The sequence below is a fragment of the Aulostomus chinensis genome, chromosome 21 (genome assembly GCF_037954235.1).
Source record: "Aulostomus chinensis isolate RoL2024-O1b breed Wild chromosome 21, RoL_Achi_v1.0, whole genome shotgun sequence".
Lineage (NCBI taxonomy): Eukaryota > Metazoa > Chordata > Actinopteri > Syngnathiformes > Aulostomidae > Aulostomus > Aulostomus chinensis.
In genome coordinates this window covers 13,869,382-13,886,704 of record NC_141340.1, presented here as the reverse complement: position 1 = coordinate 13,886,704, position 17,323 = coordinate 13,869,382, and the positions used below count along the sequence as shown (strand labels likewise).

Below are 17,323 nucleotides of genomic sequence, written 5' to 3'. Positions count from 1 at the left end.
ATGAAGGCACTGGTGTCTTGGGGGTTGGATTCTGACGATGAACTCCCCCCAAGAACTCCCTCAGCCACTGGCCTTCCTACACTCTGGCTTAGGGCCAGCTCCTGTGCCTCTGTTCGAGGTGGTGCTGCTGGGCCACCACCCATTTTACGGGCATCTGCCTTCTTTCTGTTGGCTGAGTAGAAGTCTGTGTTCGTTTCAATAGGCTTCATTATTTGACAGAACTTGATAGATGAAAAGACATTTGTGTATGAAACCAGCATTATGTTGGGCATAAAACAACCACTGTACACAGTCAAACAGCCACTTAATATTTAATTTACAATGCAGAACATGATGTTTGAATGATGTTTTTATGCTTCATTTTAAGTTGCTGCCAAGTGCGTTTCTCCCCCGCGGTATTGCATCTAAACGATATAAATTAATGCGCTACCATGTAAGCAGTTTTCCTCTGTAATAATCCTGATTGCAAAGGACTACATTCAAACTCATGCATTGACCCAAACAGCAATGTTCTTCCACGCCATCTCTCTCTCTCATTTGCAGCTGCAGCGGTGTTGCACTTCTTTTTCAAACACGTGTTGGAACTCTTCATATGTTCGCATCAGGATTTCCAACTCCACTGACTTGAAAAACGAAGCTCTCCTCTTCTCCGTCGCCATGGTGACTCGGTGAATCGGGGCTCCATTTATGCTGGCTTTTTATAGTTGTCATGATCGCGCTTTACCCCAGGTGAACCTACTCCGAGTTGATCAAACTGATTTAAATCCGCTGTTCTGAAACCGAAAATTCTGAGATTTCTATCTTAGGGTAGATCAACTCGGAGATCAGGATTAAACTCAGGGTTTGATGAACCTGCTTTGTGAAACGGACCCCTGAAAACACAAGTATGTGGATGGAAATGACAACACTAGCTGATGGAGATGCCATGCTGAGTAGTTGCTTTTCTTTTCTCTTTTTTAAAAAAATGTTTTGTAAAAGTCAGAAAATTCTTAACTCATTAAGAGTTTGAATTAAAAAAAACAACTTTTCACTGTAGACCAATTTTATCAGGAGCCACCCTTTTTTTTTGCACGGGGAGCAGCATCAGCATGTGTTTGTGTCAAAACGGAGCAATGGCACATTTTCGCTAGCTTGCAAACTGAACTTTGCCGCCCACTGCACACGTGGCTCTGACCCACACGTGACTTGGTCAGTCAGATGTTTTTATTTTCATTATTTAAACTTTACTTTAATAAAATTGGGGAAAATACGCTAATTTTAACTTTGAATGAGAAGAATTGGCCTTTTTATATATAATAAAAAACTTTGCCATGCCACTTCGCTACTGACCATGCACTCTAAAATTTTCAGTAACCACCAAACTTTTATCAATTACATCAATGTTGTATAATCGTAAGTTCATAACACATTAATATCCAGTATGTCACATGGCTGGAAATGTTCAGAACAGATTTGATGGATTTTTAAACTGGACTGATTCTGAGAACTACCTGGATACAGCTGTTCCAAGTCCAGCCACCATTAATAAACTTGGGTGAAGACCGCACACCATGTTTGTTTTAGAGGATATTAAAAATATACAGTTCTGAGGGGTAATTAGTACAAAGTAGCACAACTTTACTGTTTTAGATATTATATCATATGGCATGGCTCATTTGCAATAGATGTCAAACAAATAGCCGTTTTACAAATGTAGCAATCTGATATGCATTTCCCCTGACAGGAAGAGAAAATAGTTTCTGCACCAGTAAAGAGGAACGACTGAGTGCTTCATTGAGTTTCCTTTCACTTCTGTTCCACAACCCCCCAAAAAAGTGAGAGTTAAAGATGGTCTCATATAACAAATTGGTCTTCCCACAATGCAGCACCTGACTGATAAGATCCAGTTTTTCATTAGACAGGTACCATTAATCGAAGTATCCACCGGATGTGACAGAGTTGTCAGGTCTTTGCCCTGAACTCCATCAACTGTGACATTATGGGCTTTTAAAATGTCAATCGTATACGTCAATTTCCAGTTCTAAAGAATTGGCATACGTCCAAAAACAACTCGCCTGCCAACACCGACACCTCCCCCCCCTTCAGAGCTTCAGTTCAGTGAGATAACAAGGTTGTGCCAGAACTAGTCATACTAAAGTGAAAGCAAAACTGAATTTGAGAACCTCAATATTTCCTGCTCATGCTTGAGCAGTGATAGATGACTGCAAATGATATCTATATATTTTCACAATCTCCCAATAAATCCTTCCCGCACAGGGCTGGGCCTTAACATGATGATGCCGGCAATTTTTAAACTTCCCCTTGCAATAAATAACTGATAGACTTGCACCTTGTATCCATCCATTTTCTATACCACTTATCCGTTAAGGGTCGCGGTGTGGGGGGGGGGGGGGGGCTGGAGCGTATCCCAGCTGACATTGGGCGAGAGGCGGGGTTCACCCTGGACGGGCCGCCAGTCCATCGCAGAGCCATCAGGAGCAATTTGGGGCGCAGCATTTTGGTCAAGGATACGTTGACATGGTCACCGGGGGAAGTGAGGATCGAACCAGCAACCCTTGGGTTGCTAGACGGCCACTCCCCCTCCGAGCCATGCCGCCCCCATCCCGTGGTTATTTTGACTTCAAGTGGGCTTCACCTCAGTTGCACAAGCACAGACCACACACGTGGTGGTCATCAGGCAGCTCAGTGTATGAAAAGTGAAATAATACTGTTGACTAAATAAATGACATTAAATCAGGTTGTAACCTACAGTTGTGAGTCCACTTCCTGAGCACTACCTGGTCTGGTGGCTCACGCTACCGAGGACTGTGGACTACACTGAGCACCAAGTACCCAGCCTGTGATAAATCTTATTGCCACCTGCACAAAAGGGGTACAAACGTGTCACCTTCCAGTACAGTGCGTGTCACTCATTGATGATGAAAGTGTGCAAAGGCCAGCTTGGGACCAGAGCAGTATGAGCCCAGTACAGCCGGAGAGTGTTTCCAAGTGACCTTTAAGAGGTGTGCTTGGAACAGATCCAAGGTTCCATGGTTGTGGGTTCAAGACAAGGGCAGGACTCTATCTACAGCAGTGATTCCCAATCTGTGAGCTGCGAGCCCCCTACGTTTAAAAGGATACTAAAATGTTTCAGTATTATTTTAATTGTTTCACTTTGTTTTCCCTCTAAGTATTAGACACATTACATTTGATGCTGATAGCTGAAACTGGAATGTAAGGCTAGATAGCTGGCTAGCAACAGGGAGGATTAAAAGGAAGAGAGACAAGACACTGATGGTGAATTGACAAAAGCTATGTGATTATGTGCTAGCCTAATGAAGGTGTTGCTAATTTAGAAGATGCTGCGTTAATGACTGGAGCTTCAAACATGTTCCTCCTGTATTCAGTTCAGTCCTTAATGTTCAGTCTTCAATTAAAAAAAAGTGCTTCGAAAACACATGATATGGCTTCCGTATTTATGGGGTCGGAGGTGGGCCGCGTACATTACATTACATACGTTACATTTTTGAGACTTAACATTGGGCCTTGAGTTAGAAAAGGTTCGGAACCACTGGTCTACACAATAGATAGGTGGTGCAATCAGAATGGGAGTGAGTTTTCGGGGTGAGATTGTAACGGCAAATGCTACGCAGACAGTTTACCTCACTCCTTGCGAGATACATTTTAAGAGATAGCTAGCAGGCTTAAGTTTTAGCGTCCGCACTCGCACGCCCGCCTGCCACGCTGCGGTAGTGAGAGTCCAGAGCAGGACGGTGTTTGTCTTCTTTGGTGACATGACATTTTACACATTATCTTACAATATAAAGGTAACTGCAGAATTGCTGTACGGCATGATATAATCATATGGTTATTGACAAAGTGTTTCCCATCACTATTCCTGGATCCTGTGCACCCCATAAGAACAGTCTCACAGTAAATTCCCTTTGTACATCCTCTGCAGAGCTTCTTTGCTAATACTGTACAGAGCCTTGGAAAACCGCCCCCCTATTGGCTTAATAGCTGGTGTGAGTGTGTAGCTTGGAAACTTAATAGTCAGTAGTCATACATCAATCAAAACTTGACAGGTTAACTTAAATTAAGTGGAAGCTTCCTCCTCTGTAATCTGGTCCAAAGGAAGTTGAAGTTCTTTGCTTCAGGATGAGCTGGCAATCAGGTGCCCGCTAGAAGGTCATGCAGCATCTCGTAGCACTCTGTCATGCTCGACAAGATTGCCTTAGCTTTGCAAAGTTTTTTGGTCTCCCTTTCGCTTTGTCTGCGCTCGGTCCTCCTTAGTGGCGCTGCTGTCCCCCGACTCCTCACTCTGGGTTCTTTAGTCTAGTAACCACACAAACAGTAATGACCAACAGTGAGGCAGATGATCACAACAATATACACATTGTGGATGCATGTTTTACAACTCCGAAATTTGTCAGGTGAAAAGTCGTTTGTTTTTTTTCTTCTCCTGACTACTGCAATGGCTGCATAGGAGGCCTAATAAAAGTGTGATTAAAAAGTTAATAATGAGACAGTTTATGAACTGGTCTTTTTTGCCTGGGGCCAGACAAGCATGACTCAGACATGAATTATGAGCCTGACTCATTAAAACTGTTCCTTCCTGTTCCATACCACATCATACAGATGAAGCACATGTGTTTATGGTGCGAGAAGATCCAATTCATTTTAAGGAAAAGACTAATTTGATGTTGACTCATCTTATTTGTGTCGTATCTCACTTGTGTAACTAAATATCAACAGTAGAAGAGAATCAATGGACTCAGAATACTTTAGGATCAAAGTGCAACCAGAGAAATAAGAACTCCCATGAAGGACATATTCAGTACCGGCTATTGCTATTAAAAATTGGAATCCTGTCTCAGACAGACGGAAAAAGATTTCTTGCATGTTCAGTAAAAAGATGTCGGTATCTAGACTTACCGGTTTCTGCTTACATGGGCAGCCGATAGAGTGTAGGAGCGAAGTGACCAGTCGGTTTTTGTGGGGAAGCCTTAGCTTCCTCATTTTGCAAGTTAGGATGTGCAGGGTGTTCCCCACATCCTGAAAAAACAGACACACAAGAGTCTTTGTGACATAGAAATAAAACTGAATGACTGAATTTTATCCGACCAGTACACAATGACTCACTAATTTTTCCGTGGTGGCGCAGCTTGGCGGCCTGTATTTCAGGGCTGAGCAGGATGAGTTTTGCAGCAAGGTTGCAATATTACCTTTCTTTTGAAGGAAAAAAAAACTGCGGTTAATCATAATGAGTGAGAATAATGAAGTCTCATTGACTCATTGAACAGCTAGCTGCTTATTTTACGAGTTGCACTTTTGATGATGTAGCGTGGAGTTTTAAAGGAAGACGTGACGAGTTCAAACTGTGTTTCTAACAAGTGCTAGCTAGCGTCCCTGCTCAAATCCTGGGATGGAGTCATTCTTTTATTTCTACAGTGGTAAAACGAATACATGAAGCAAGGAGATACAGTGTAATCAAGAGAATGGGTGTTTTACTCACTGTTTTGTTGAGATCAGTGCGCACCACTGCACTGAAGTGGTCTCTCAGCTGCGCCAGAGGCCTGCTGCTGCAGGGCTGGGACAGAGGTAGAAGCAGAAGAGCGAAGAGACTGATGCAGAGAAGAGGCTGAGGTTTGAGATGAAAAATGAAGAGGAGGCAGGTCAGTCGACCTCGATCCAAAACACCTTGACATGTAACACATTTTGACCTAAGTTTTGGTTTGTATTTTTTAATTTCTGATCCTGTGCTATTGAGAAATTTCCTCTAGTACGAAAAGTTGTGTTTGATTCGGATGCGGCCCCATTTAAAATAACAGTTAAAGCTACTTTTAACACCAGTGTTCCAAGTTCTTACCTTTAAGACCACTTCCTAATCTGTTTTACAACTGGACTTCACACTGTGCAAGAACATTTTTCTTCTTTTTAAATATTACAAAATTATGTACACACATGGGCACACACACACACACACACACCTGCCAATTCATTAAATAAACAACTGCCTTGTGCATTTTAATAGCATACCTGCGATAAATCCTCCTTTCTTTGTGAGAATTATGGATCTGATTAGAACTGCACTGTTGAATTATATAGTATTATATATTTATATTTTTGTTATCTAGGTGTGTCTGATAAATTGGTATGGTAGATTATCAGAATGCATACGTGCATCAGCATCAGCAAGTGAAAAATCTGTTCAAGAAAAAGTGCACTTGTACTTTTCCACAGCTCTGTCATGCTGGATCTACCCTGTGTGGAATCGGATTTAAGGCGGTGCTGGCTTTCTGTGGAAACCATAATCCAATTCCCGTAAATCCAAAAATAATTTCACTTTCCTTCTTACTAGGATATGGGAAGTTATTCCTACGGAATTCCCCGGGTTAGAAACCCTATAAAACTCCCAACGTGCGGTAACCGGGGCAGTTGCGCAGAGGCAGACAGCGGCACGGATGCGCACTTAGGCGACTCCCGGTAAGTTTCCTTATCAACATAATATTCTGCTTCACGCAGAATTGTGGATGTGTGTTTTTTGTAACTGCGTTAACGCTAAAATGAGGTCGGATCTTTACTTTAATGCCAGCTGAAGACAGTGCGTCACCAGCTTGGGCCGGTGGACTACTTACCATTGGTCATTCTTCATTCATTTTCACCGCGGTCAAATGTAGAAAACGACGCACTCACGCGTGTCTTCATCGCGTTACAGTTTGCGCTTCTTTATCACACTTTAAGACACGCAGCCGATGTCTCTGGATGTGGGGTTTTAAAGCGCAGGAAAGTCCTTCTCTCTCTCTGCTTTTACGCCCCCCGTTTGCGGCTCCAGCTGCAGCTCCAACATGTGACTGTACTTCCGCGCTCCCGAGCAGCTTTCACTTTAGTCTGAGGGGAATTAACGAGACAAAACGTGAGAATTATTTGCTGACTCCGTGGTTTAGTGACATCTACGACTCCACTGTTTCCCACGGGGAATAAAAACATGGGGGTGATACTTTCAAAAGCTGTGTCGGTGATTGGCCGATCATGAGGAATTCATCAGGAAACCCAACTTGAAATACCCACCCACACACTCACCCTCACGAGGACACGAGGTCATTCACAGTAAGAAAAGAGGAGCACACATGACAAATTAGAATAACAAAACAGTAATATTATTAGCTCCGCAACATATTCATTTTACTACCCATAATACATTTCTGATACACAAAATATAACAAGGCACTCACACACACACACACACACACACACACACACACATATATATATATATATATATATATATATATATATATATATATATATATATATATATATATATATATATTTATATGTATTTCGTGTTCAGGCTTTAACTTCTTTGCCCTCTCTGTTTCACACATTTCTCTTCCTTGATTGTTTTGGTCTCTAAGAAAGAGTCAGATATCACTGTTGTCGGTGGCTGCATGGCTCAGAGGTAGAATGGTCGTTTAGCAATTGAAGGGTCGCTGGTTCGATCCTCTCTTCCCCCAGTGACGATGTCAAATTATCCTTGAGCAAGATACTGAACCCCTAAATGCTCCTGATGGTCCAGGGTGTTGTATACAAAATGGACGGGGGGCTCACCATTGTCCTCACCTTATTGCACGAAAATTTGTCAAAACATGACTAAAACAACAGTAAATCAAATTTTATTAACTATTTAAAATACATTTTATAAACTTTTTGTCCTCCAGATTGACAGTAAATGTGTTACTCTTCTGCCTGGCCGACTTTAATGTTACCTTCTTTGAGCTTTACTACTGGCATTTCCAGTTTCCATGTAGTTTTTATGAAAATATTACAATTCTTCGCATCACAAGGATGGAAAAAAACAAAAACTTGATTCACACCTGGATCTCAAAAATGGTGCCAGACAGGAGGACAAGTTATCTGAAGCTTTTACGAAGAAAATGTTGAGAAACTTTCCCATAGGAAGTTATGATGATTGTCCTTTGAATATAAAAGCGCTGGAAGTGATTTAAGCATCACACCATAAAAAGAATGTTGGTCAAGTTCAGAAATGCAAAAAAACAACAACGTTGACACAGGGCAAATTAATAACAACAGTCACATTGAACGAAACTGTGTCCACTGTTATGTAATAATTATTCCCAGGGTATGCAGTGGCTCATGACATGAGGCTACTAAAGGTGGCCAAATGGTTTTCATGGAAGGCTGGCATGAAAATGGAGACGGATAAACAAACATGTTTTTGAAATGCTTCTTGTCCTTGTTTTGTGCAGAACTGAAATCTTGAAAATTGTTAATCAGGCACCTGATCAAATTCTTGAAAGAAAAAAAAAGCGATCTTGCGTATTTTAAAGTATATTTTTACTTCACAAAAACAAAGAAGACAGTATAAACAGTGACTTGTAGTGTACTTTTTCAACTAGATTTTGTCACATTATTTGTGTTACGGGCTGCACGGTGGTGCAGTGGTCAGCACTGTCCCCTCACAGCAAGAGGGTTCCAGGTTCGAGTCCCGGCTCCAGCATAGGATCTTTCTGTGTGAGTCTCCATGTTCTCCCTGTTCCTGCTGGGTTCTCTCTGGTACTCCAGCTTCCTCCCACAGTCCAAAGACATCAAGAGGGGACGAGGCTGATTGATACTCTAAATTGACCGTAGGTGTGACTGTGAGTGTGAATGGTTGTCTGTCTCTATGTGTTGGTCCTGTGATGGACTGGTGACCCGTCCAGGGTGAACCCCGCCTCTCGCCCGTTGACGCTGGGATAGGCTCCAGCCCCCCCGCGACCCTTAATGTGTAGGAATAAGCGGAAGATGACTATGGATGGATTATTTGTGTTACTTTATGAATTTCTTTCTTTTGCATCTGGCAGGTCCAATTTGAACCTCCTGGTCGGCTAAATTTGGCCCTCAGGCCGGTCGAAATGACTTCACTAGCTTGACGTTTAGGTCCTCTCCAGAAAGCAGAGGAGAATATTTCAACCGAAAGAACCAGAGCCGCCTGTCAAAATAAAGAGAAAGCGATCCAAACTTCTAAAGCTACACTCATGTTTGATAAAATAATTAGGTAACCAGATACACACCTGCACAGATTATTTTCCGTAAGGTTTCCTGGTTTTCTGGTTTGTCATATGCTGTTGATGATGCACTTGACCTCTGTTCCTCCGAACCATGAAAAATAAACTCCATTTTGCTATTTTGAACAGTTCAATACTGTTAATTTTCTTGTTTTTGCGACAAAAAAATCACATTTACGTGGCTAGTTACTGTGAAAATGTTGTATTTTTTTATTTATTTATTGCGCTATAAAACAAATGTACAGTAACGTTTTTTTTTCATTGTGTCGCCTGACAAAATGCGCGCTGTGTTAGAAACGAGAGCCAACAATAAATGGCAGACGAAGTCGCAATGAAAGAAAAGAAAGTGTAATTGCTCAAAGGGTGAACATGGCGGCAGAGAAGAAAAGGTGACAAAAGATTTGACAATTAGAGTCATAAATCCAAATGTTCCTAACAGGTTTATACAGAGCTGGGATTAAAGGGAACTCAAATTTGTTCATTGTAATTATAAGGTGGAGTGAGGAACTGTGATTTATGCTGTTAGATGTGTGTGACATTTTTCTGAAACTATGATGAATTGTAGTTTTACAAAGAAGATTTGAAATTTCACCTCTAAAATATTTTCCGTTCATCCTCCGGTCCAATTGGAATTTTTTGCTGCGTTTGACAAAGAAAAAAAGAAAAACTCACTCTATGCATTCTTGAGATATTCTGTTCGCATGCGGTGAGTGTGACCTTTGACCCTAAACCCCCAATCTTTTCAGTTCGCTCTGAAGCCCAAATTCATGTTTGAGAACCTAAAAAAAAAGTTGCTTAATGCGTCCCTGAGATATTCTGTTCAGGTGACAGTGACCTTTGACCTTTAACCAATGAGGTATTTTAATTCATTCTTGAGTCCAAGTGGACTTCAAATTTGAAGAAATTCCCTCAAGGTGTTAGCAGAGGTATCATGAGAATTGAATATACGTATAATGGAGGTACAAGATGAATCGATCTGTCACATTTTACGACAGGACTGTACTTTAGTGGAAAATACTGACTTCTCGATTTATACAGCAGAAATAATGGTACCTTTTTGTTTTGTGTGTGTTGTTTGTGTGTGTAAATGTGTGTTTTACAGTGCTGGATGATGCTGTAACTAAAGACATCCATCATTTTGTGACAACAGTGCCGGGAAGCATTGCATCGTGGGAACAAACCCCCACCCCACCCCACACACACACGAACACCTGCGTCACCACGACAACAGCAATCAAACACAGTCCCGCAGCAAGATTCCGCTTGTTTTTTGGTGCATGGTGATTCATATACGAACTATGGCTGGGATGTGACATGTTTCGATCACATTTTATTTTATTCTGTCATTGTGATCCTGTCATTGTATGCGCTGGGGCTGGAGTTGCAGGTGGCAGCTTTATTTGTTGTTGCCACCATGGCCTTCAAGGTGGGTGTGGTTTGTCACATGCACATAGGAAGGTAGTCGTGCAGTTGTCTGTGCTTTGTGTTTTAGTTATAGTCATGCAATGGACCCGATGGCAGACTAATCACCAGTATTTGACACAGCTGCATGGAGGTGGTAAGTGACAGGTAATGTCATGTTTTGCATAAAAATTGGTTAAAAAAATGAAAATTCCTCAGTATTAATCAATATAAAATCTGCTAATGCATTTGATAATATAGAAATGTGTTATAATTTTTTCTTGTAGTTATTGTATCACATATCATGACAGCGCATGAAATAAATCCAGTCCAGATCACATTAAAATGGCGTGCAACCACGTGGAAGACTGATTCACTAAACGCTGATGACTAAGCAGGGAAAGATGTTCATGCATTTCCAAAAAAGTAATTAGAACATTCCCTGACATTAAAAATAAAGCTGCGAAATGGAGTGACGCATGAATTTGTGCAACAGTGTTGTTTCAAAGACGTTTCAATCAGGAGGCGCTAATAAATGCTTAGAAAGGTGCTAATGCAATTTTTTATACACAATCAGGAGTGGCGGCACAGTGGTGCAGTGGTCAGCACTGTCCCCTCACAGCAAAAAGGTTCCAGGTTCAAGTCCCGGCTCCAGCACAGGATCTTTCTGTGTGGAGTCTCCATGTTCTCCCTGTTCCTGTGTGGGTTCTCTCTGGTACTCCAGCTTCCTCCCACAGTCCAAAGACATCAAGAGAGGACGAGGCTGATTGATACTCTAAATTGACCGTAGGTGTGACTGTGAGTGTGAATGGTTGTCTGTCTCTATGTGTTGGTCCTGTGATGGACTGGTGACCTGTCCAGGGTGAACCCACCTCTTGTTGAAGGCTGCTGGGATAGGCTCCAGCCCCGCAACCCTTAACAGGATAAGTGGAAGTAACAAACTCTAAATTGTAATGGAGACCGAGCAGCTCGCCAGAACTGATCTGCCAACTGAATCATATCATATTGTAGTCTGTTAATTGAGAAGCTGGATTAATTTACAACTAAATGTCAACATGATTCAAACTTGTCTGTAATGCAGACAGTCAGCTCTTATCAATTTGACTAAGGGAGATGGGACGTTAGCTAATGTCAGGTTAAAAAGAACGAACTAGCGCAAGCTCACATTACTTACTTTTCCTTGGCTTGAAATGCAGAATCAAATTTAACGTGGCACTGGAGGTGTCTGAAATTTTGGCACTGCAGACCTCACAAAGGGCTACTCTTTTTGTTTTTTTTAGTTTTCAGTCCGATTTTTTTTTTTAAGCTAAATTTTATGATTTGTGGAACCGCGGCACTAGTTGCGCCTTCCGTCTTCCAAAACTCTGTGACAGCCACTCAACAACCGCTGGGGTGATGCGCGCGTCACCTGGTAAGATTACAGGTTGCCAGCCCACATGCAGCAGGAAGCATCAGTCTAAGAAAAAAATAAAATTTTGAATAATTCACATACAAACGAAGAAAGCAATGACTTGCAATTTCTAAGTCAAGTCAAAAGTCATGAATAGCAAGTCAAAGTCAAGTCTTTTATCACTGTTTGTCAAGCGAGTCAATGTCCTCAATCTGGCGGTTTAAGTCAAGTCGCTTGACTCGAGTCCCCCATTTCTGCCTGGTAGGTAGGTAGTTTGAGCCAAGCAAATCTCTTGTTAAGGGAATAAAATGCAGCATTATCTTGACGTCTTATTTTATAGCTTTTGAATACAATGTCTGATAAGAATTGGTGCTGGAAATTGTGCTCAGGCCCACAGTTGCTGAGGCTAACAGGGTCGGTGTGGAGCTGTCGTTAAAACCACAACGATAGCAGCCAGTGATGCGAGTGACAGCTGATGTCAAACATTGCGTGCAAATTTTCTGTGGGAATGATGGAGGGTTTTAGTGTGAAAAAGTGTCTCCCCTCTTTAAAAGAAAAGAAGTTGGAGGTGAGATGCATACAGTCATTTATCATGTTTTTTATACTGTCAAACCATATTTAAGGCTTGTCTGTTTGCATTGCATTTTTCTGAAAATGGATCCCTAAATCACCACGCCAGGTTTGCTATGGAGTGATACTCTAAACCAGGGGGTTTTCAGAGTGTGAGATAGTGGGCCTCCCCCCTATAGGCTTAGAAGAAGGTGCCTCCCTCTTAATTTACTTGCTTTGTTCTTCAGAGACGTAATTTAGACACAGTCAATACTGGGCCTAAGCTAGCACCTAATATTGTTGATTAATACAACTTCAGACAACATTAAATTTAGTGTAAAAAAAAAGTCCCGCACCATCAGTGTGTGTATGTATGTGCGTGTGTGTGCGCGCGTGTGTGTGTGTGTGCGCGCGCGCGCGTGTGAATCGGTGAATGAGATGACATGCAGTGAGTGCTGCTAAGGCAGTAAGGGGCCGTATAAATTTAGTCCTTTTACCTTTTACCATTTTAAACGTCTACAACATTTATGAGTTTATAAATCTGAAAAACAATTGAAGGCCCTGTAAGTGCTGTACCTCTGAGCTATCTTGAGACAAATCTTTTATACCGATATATCCTTCGGTGACCTAATTTAATAATATTTCACCTACCCGAGAAGATCCTGGAGACCCCTCCTCTAAAACTCTGGTGTCAACAATAGCAATGGAATAATTATTGCCTGTGAGAGAAAATTGAATAACCTGCAACGTGTGTCACTGTAAATGTGCAGAAATTGAATATTTGTGTGAGGAATGGAGTTTTTGCAAAGTTGCTTTTGCAGTTGTCACAAAGTTTTTGTGTTTGTGTAATTCTCACACACACACACACACACACACAAATACTGTCTGTGTAGCTTGGCACAAACAGACACCAGGGTGTGACTTGAAGCATATCCTGAAATGGTTTGTTGCTTAATACCGAGAGTTAAACCTACATTTCTTGTAAAGTGTGTTACAACATGTTTTATGGATGGCGACCTTTTCTTCTTTTTTTTTTGGTCTTGTGTAATATCACAAAATCTTTGTTAGGGATCATTTGCCATGATAAGAAAGTTGCAATGCCTGCAGGTTTGGTCTTGAAACGTATATGCATGACCATGACAGTTTGCTGTGACGGTATCCTTTATGCTTTTCCCTGCAGCAACACGGAGCATCAGGTTCATTAAGTTTAGCAATTAAGTGAAATTAAGCTTGTGAGTGAGCTTTGGAAGAAGATTGCCGCACTGTGTCAGCATCTTTCCTTTTTCAAGATACCCCTCCTCCTCCGGTTAACATGAGCCATTAAACTTATTCTGCACTTCAATGTACTTTTGAGGCTTTTGCTCTCACTCATTCCTCCTCCTCCTCAGGCGACTTAATGCATCTTTGTTTGCTTTGTCCACTTCCCGAGCATCCGTTGTTGGTCTGTCTTGATTGCTAAAGGAGGTTGTGAGGGATTTCTCCTTGTATAGCCATCTGCTGCTCAGCGGGGAATTAGAGGACGCTGAAAGCAATTTGCATTTACCTTAATCTCTATTTCTATCGTGCAGTCTGCAGGATGAAAAACTGCTCTCGTTCACAGACGCAGAAATATTATAGTTCACCACATCTTTTTGTCAGTACAATAATGGACTGTGTCTGTTTCCGCTGCTGAATAAAGAGTAGCACAAGATGCGGGTTTCCATGCGCGTTTGACTCCTAAAGTTTCACGTTCACAGATTAAAAATAATCATCACAGGCTTGCCAATTAAGTGACTGCGCAATGTTGTCGCCCAAAAGGAGGAAAAGGAGACGGGATGCTTTACACAAAAGGATCTCAAAGGACAAAACCCTCACGACTGTGTGTTACAGCAACAAACACTCCAAAGAATCTTAAAAAAAAAATAAAAATCCAGTCATAGTTTGACCTCGAAAACATACAAATATTTCATTTTAAAACAAGACAAAACAAAAAAAAACTAAAAGCCAGCACGCTTGCAGGATTATTTGAAGTGTATGACCCCGAACTGAGCCAGTGATATTTTGTTACAGGTCATTAGAAGTATTTTCTGGGTGGTTTAGAGGTTGTTACTGGCAAACACTTGAGAAAAAGGACAAACACATGCTTATGTAGAAATTACTGTATTTCTGTGCCATCTAAAATTAGGAAAACATAAAAAAGGTACTGAATTGATGATGCAGTGGCCTTCTGGGTCTGGTTTTATCAACTGACCGAAGCCATGATTCCCCGAAATCATTCTAAACTAAAGAGTTAAGGCCGTGACTTTAAATTGACAGCTCAATTTAATGGCTCCATCTAGTGGCTGGAAACATGCCATACACTGACATACACAAATTACATTTGCAAAGAGAAACAAAAATTGTTTAAATTCATACAGAAATGGAACAAAAGTGCAAGTACATTAATTTAAGAGAAATAACATACATTTTATGAATCATTTTTACTTTTTCACTTAACTTTTATCTTGTCCAATCTGTAAAACACAGTATAAACAACAGGCTGGAGCACGATGCCTAGTTTTCAGATTACCTCTGGGCTGCATTACTGTTAAAATAAGGGATGACTGTTGAGTCCAGGCATGCATGATGACGTACAACACAAACAATCCCAAAAACCTTACGGCAGGAAAAGAGAAACAGTTCAAGCAGACAGTGAATTTAGTCCTAAGACCTCCTGCAGTTATAAGACTGAAACACATAAGATGGTAATTCCTTGGCCATTTTATTAGTATTCCTAGCAGACACTTAACAACAAAAGCAGCAGGTATTAATAGCAAACAGCTTCAAAATCCCCCCCCCCCAAATTCTTTGTGGCCACTGATCTGTTGAGTTTTTTCTTTAACTTTATAGATTTAGAGTAGTTTCTTTTTCAGTGATGCTCTCTCTGTTTCTAGAAATAAACCCTCACATTTGCCTGATTATACATATATTTACAAGTGGAAGTGGCTCCATGTAAACCCAGTGAGATCAGGTGGCCACTGAGTAGCACCACGAGAGAAGCTTCAGTTTTTTTTTATACTGTCGGTCTTTGCCAAAAACTACTTCAAGTCCCAAGCCAAACAAGACGGTATTTATTAACCACATTGGCTCCTTTTTTTTTATCCGTACAGTGTACACAAGTGTTTACTGCCCACAGCAGTTTTCACTTTGAGTATAAACTCCGCGGCACGGTGGTGCAGTGGTCAGCACTGTCCCCTCAGAGCAAGAAGGTTCCAGGTTCCAGTCCCGGCTCCAGCACAGGATCTTTCTGTGTGGAGTCTCCATGTTCTGCCTGTTCCTGTGTGGGTTCTCTCTGGTACTCCAGCTTCCTCCCACAGTCCAAAGACATCAAGAGGGGACGAGGCTGATTGATACTCTAAATTGACCGTAGGTGTGACTGTGAGTGTGAATGGTTGTCTGTCTCTATGTGTTGGCCCTGTGATGGACTGGTGACCTGTCCAGGGTAAACCCCGCCTCTCACCTGAAGGCTGCTGGGATAGGGTCCAGCCCTTCTGCAACCCTTAACAGCTTGAAAATGGATGGATGGATGGAGTATAAACTACAAACATGGGTTCACACAAAAAAAATTGACAAGATCTGTTCTGCTGCTCCTTTAACTAAAAGCACCAAATGCATTGTACACATCTTGTAAAAGTCTATTGTTTAAATGTTGTAGGCCTCCTAACATTCTACTACTTCCATTATTCTTTGGAAAGAGTTGACATTTTGCTGTACCTTGATAATTTGTGAAGAAAAATGTGTCGGCCATTTTTAAAGAAGAAAGCTGAAGTATTCATAAACCATCATTTTCTGAACTCTGACTCAGACTTTGAAAAAATACTTGCAGTTTTACTTCAACTTGAATGAAATAAGGTCCGTTAGGGCTCTGCACTCTTGTTAAAGTCATGTACACTGCTGCTAGTTGACAAGGGCTGCACTGCAATGAGACTGACTGGACAACTGGTGAGCTCATTAAACACTGAAAACATGGCACAGGCTCATTCCGCTCCTTCCTACATTAGACCAATGAAGCTGGTTTGTCACACACGTACACACGCACTAAAACATACATACATATTATACCATGTTTAATATCACATTAAAAGAAAATATTAACCTATCAAACAGAGAAAATAGGTCGAACCCTGTTTTGGTTTCTTCCTGTTTTATTCTGATAACACTTCCCTTTGGTGTCTTCAGTTCCTGGGCGTTTATGCTCAGCTGTGTCTCGTTAGTTAATCAGTGCTCCTCAGCCAATCAGCTCCTCGCTTGACCTCATTAACTGCACCTGTCTCTCCTTGTGTGATTAAGTAGTTGAGCAAGCGTTCCAGTTCTGCGTCCTTGTTTGTTGACGCTAAGCTTTACTTGTTCAGTAACTTGTTTTTCTCGCGGGAACCTGCTTATTTCTTGCTTTTTTTTTTTGCCTCAGCTCTTACGTGTCTACGGCTGATTAATGCATTTGGGTCCACCAGCTTCCAGCTGCAGTGATAATTGGGGGTCTCGCTTCTCTCGCTACCTCACTACTCAGCACTCCTTGACCTTGGGAAACCTTGTGGTCAGGTGACATCATCATCATCATCATCATCATTATCATGGAGGTCAATAAGATGGATGTGTGCGTTGGCAGGGCTGGTAAAAGTCCGTCCATGAGCTCAAAATCAGTCCACGTGATAAGATGGAGGGGGAATTAAGTGTGTGCGGAGGGAGGGAGAGTTTATTTTAAGGGACAAATGGTTTATATTGACGATCTGTAACAAACTATGGGCTTATCTTTAACAACACAGTGCTGGGCGTCAGCCATAATCACGTTTGCTATGATTGGGAAGCTTGTATGTGCGTCTTCCCGTTGACGGGAGCACGAGGCCCCTGTTCTATCAAAAAATAAATAAATAAAAACATCACAACGTGATCATTTTTCTCCCACTTAACGCAGAGGCTA

General features: G+C 41.5%; 1 protein-coding gene and 1 long non-coding RNA gene across 3 annotated transcripts; one reads left to right on the top strand and one right to left on the bottom strand.

Moving 5' to 3' along the window:
* Nucleotides 1–1,180: 1,180 nt before the first annotated feature.
* Nucleotides 1,181–6,971, bottom strand: LOC147241778 (uncharacterized). Its single transcript, XM_086191969.1, has 5 exons — nucleotides 6,618–6,971; nucleotides 5,495–5,620; nucleotides 5,122–5,208; nucleotides 4,915–5,034; nucleotides 1,181–4,314 (listed from the first exon to the last, which is right to left on the bottom strand). The coding sequence occupies exons 1-5, from the start codon at nucleotides 6,618–6,620 to the stop codon at nucleotides 4,150–4,152; spliced, it is 501 nt and encodes a 166-aa protein (XP_086048095.1). The 5' UTR covers nucleotides 6,621–6,971; the 3' UTR covers nucleotides 1,181–4,149.
* LOC147241777 (uncharacterized) lies at nucleotides 5,245–17,308 on the top strand. 2 transcript variants are annotated; one of them, XR_015111001.1, is made up of 4 exons: nucleotides 5,245–5,654; nucleotides 6,341–6,465; nucleotides 10,150–10,616; nucleotides 16,814–17,308. It is a non-coding gene; the product is annotated as an uncharacterized LOC147241777 (long non-coding RNA). The 2 variants fall into 2 exon arrangements; XR_015111000.1 differs by lacking the exon at nucleotides 16,814–17,308 and having other exon boundaries at nucleotides 10,150–16,436.
* Nucleotides 17,309–17,323: the final 15 nt, after the last annotated feature.

What these genes read in the sequence shown, in the direction of transcription:
- LOC147241778 (XM_086191969.1), bottom strand. An exon ending in GCACTGATCTCAACAAAACA is followed by an intron (nt 5,209 to 5,494) that starts GTGAGTAAAACA and finishes TTCCTTCAAAAG; the next exon opens with AAAGGTAATATTGCAACCTT. An exon ending in GCGCCACCACGGAAAAATTA is followed by an intron (nt 5,035 to 5,121) that starts GTGAGTCATTGT and finishes CTGTTTTTTCAG; the next exon opens with GATGTGGGGAACACCCTGCA.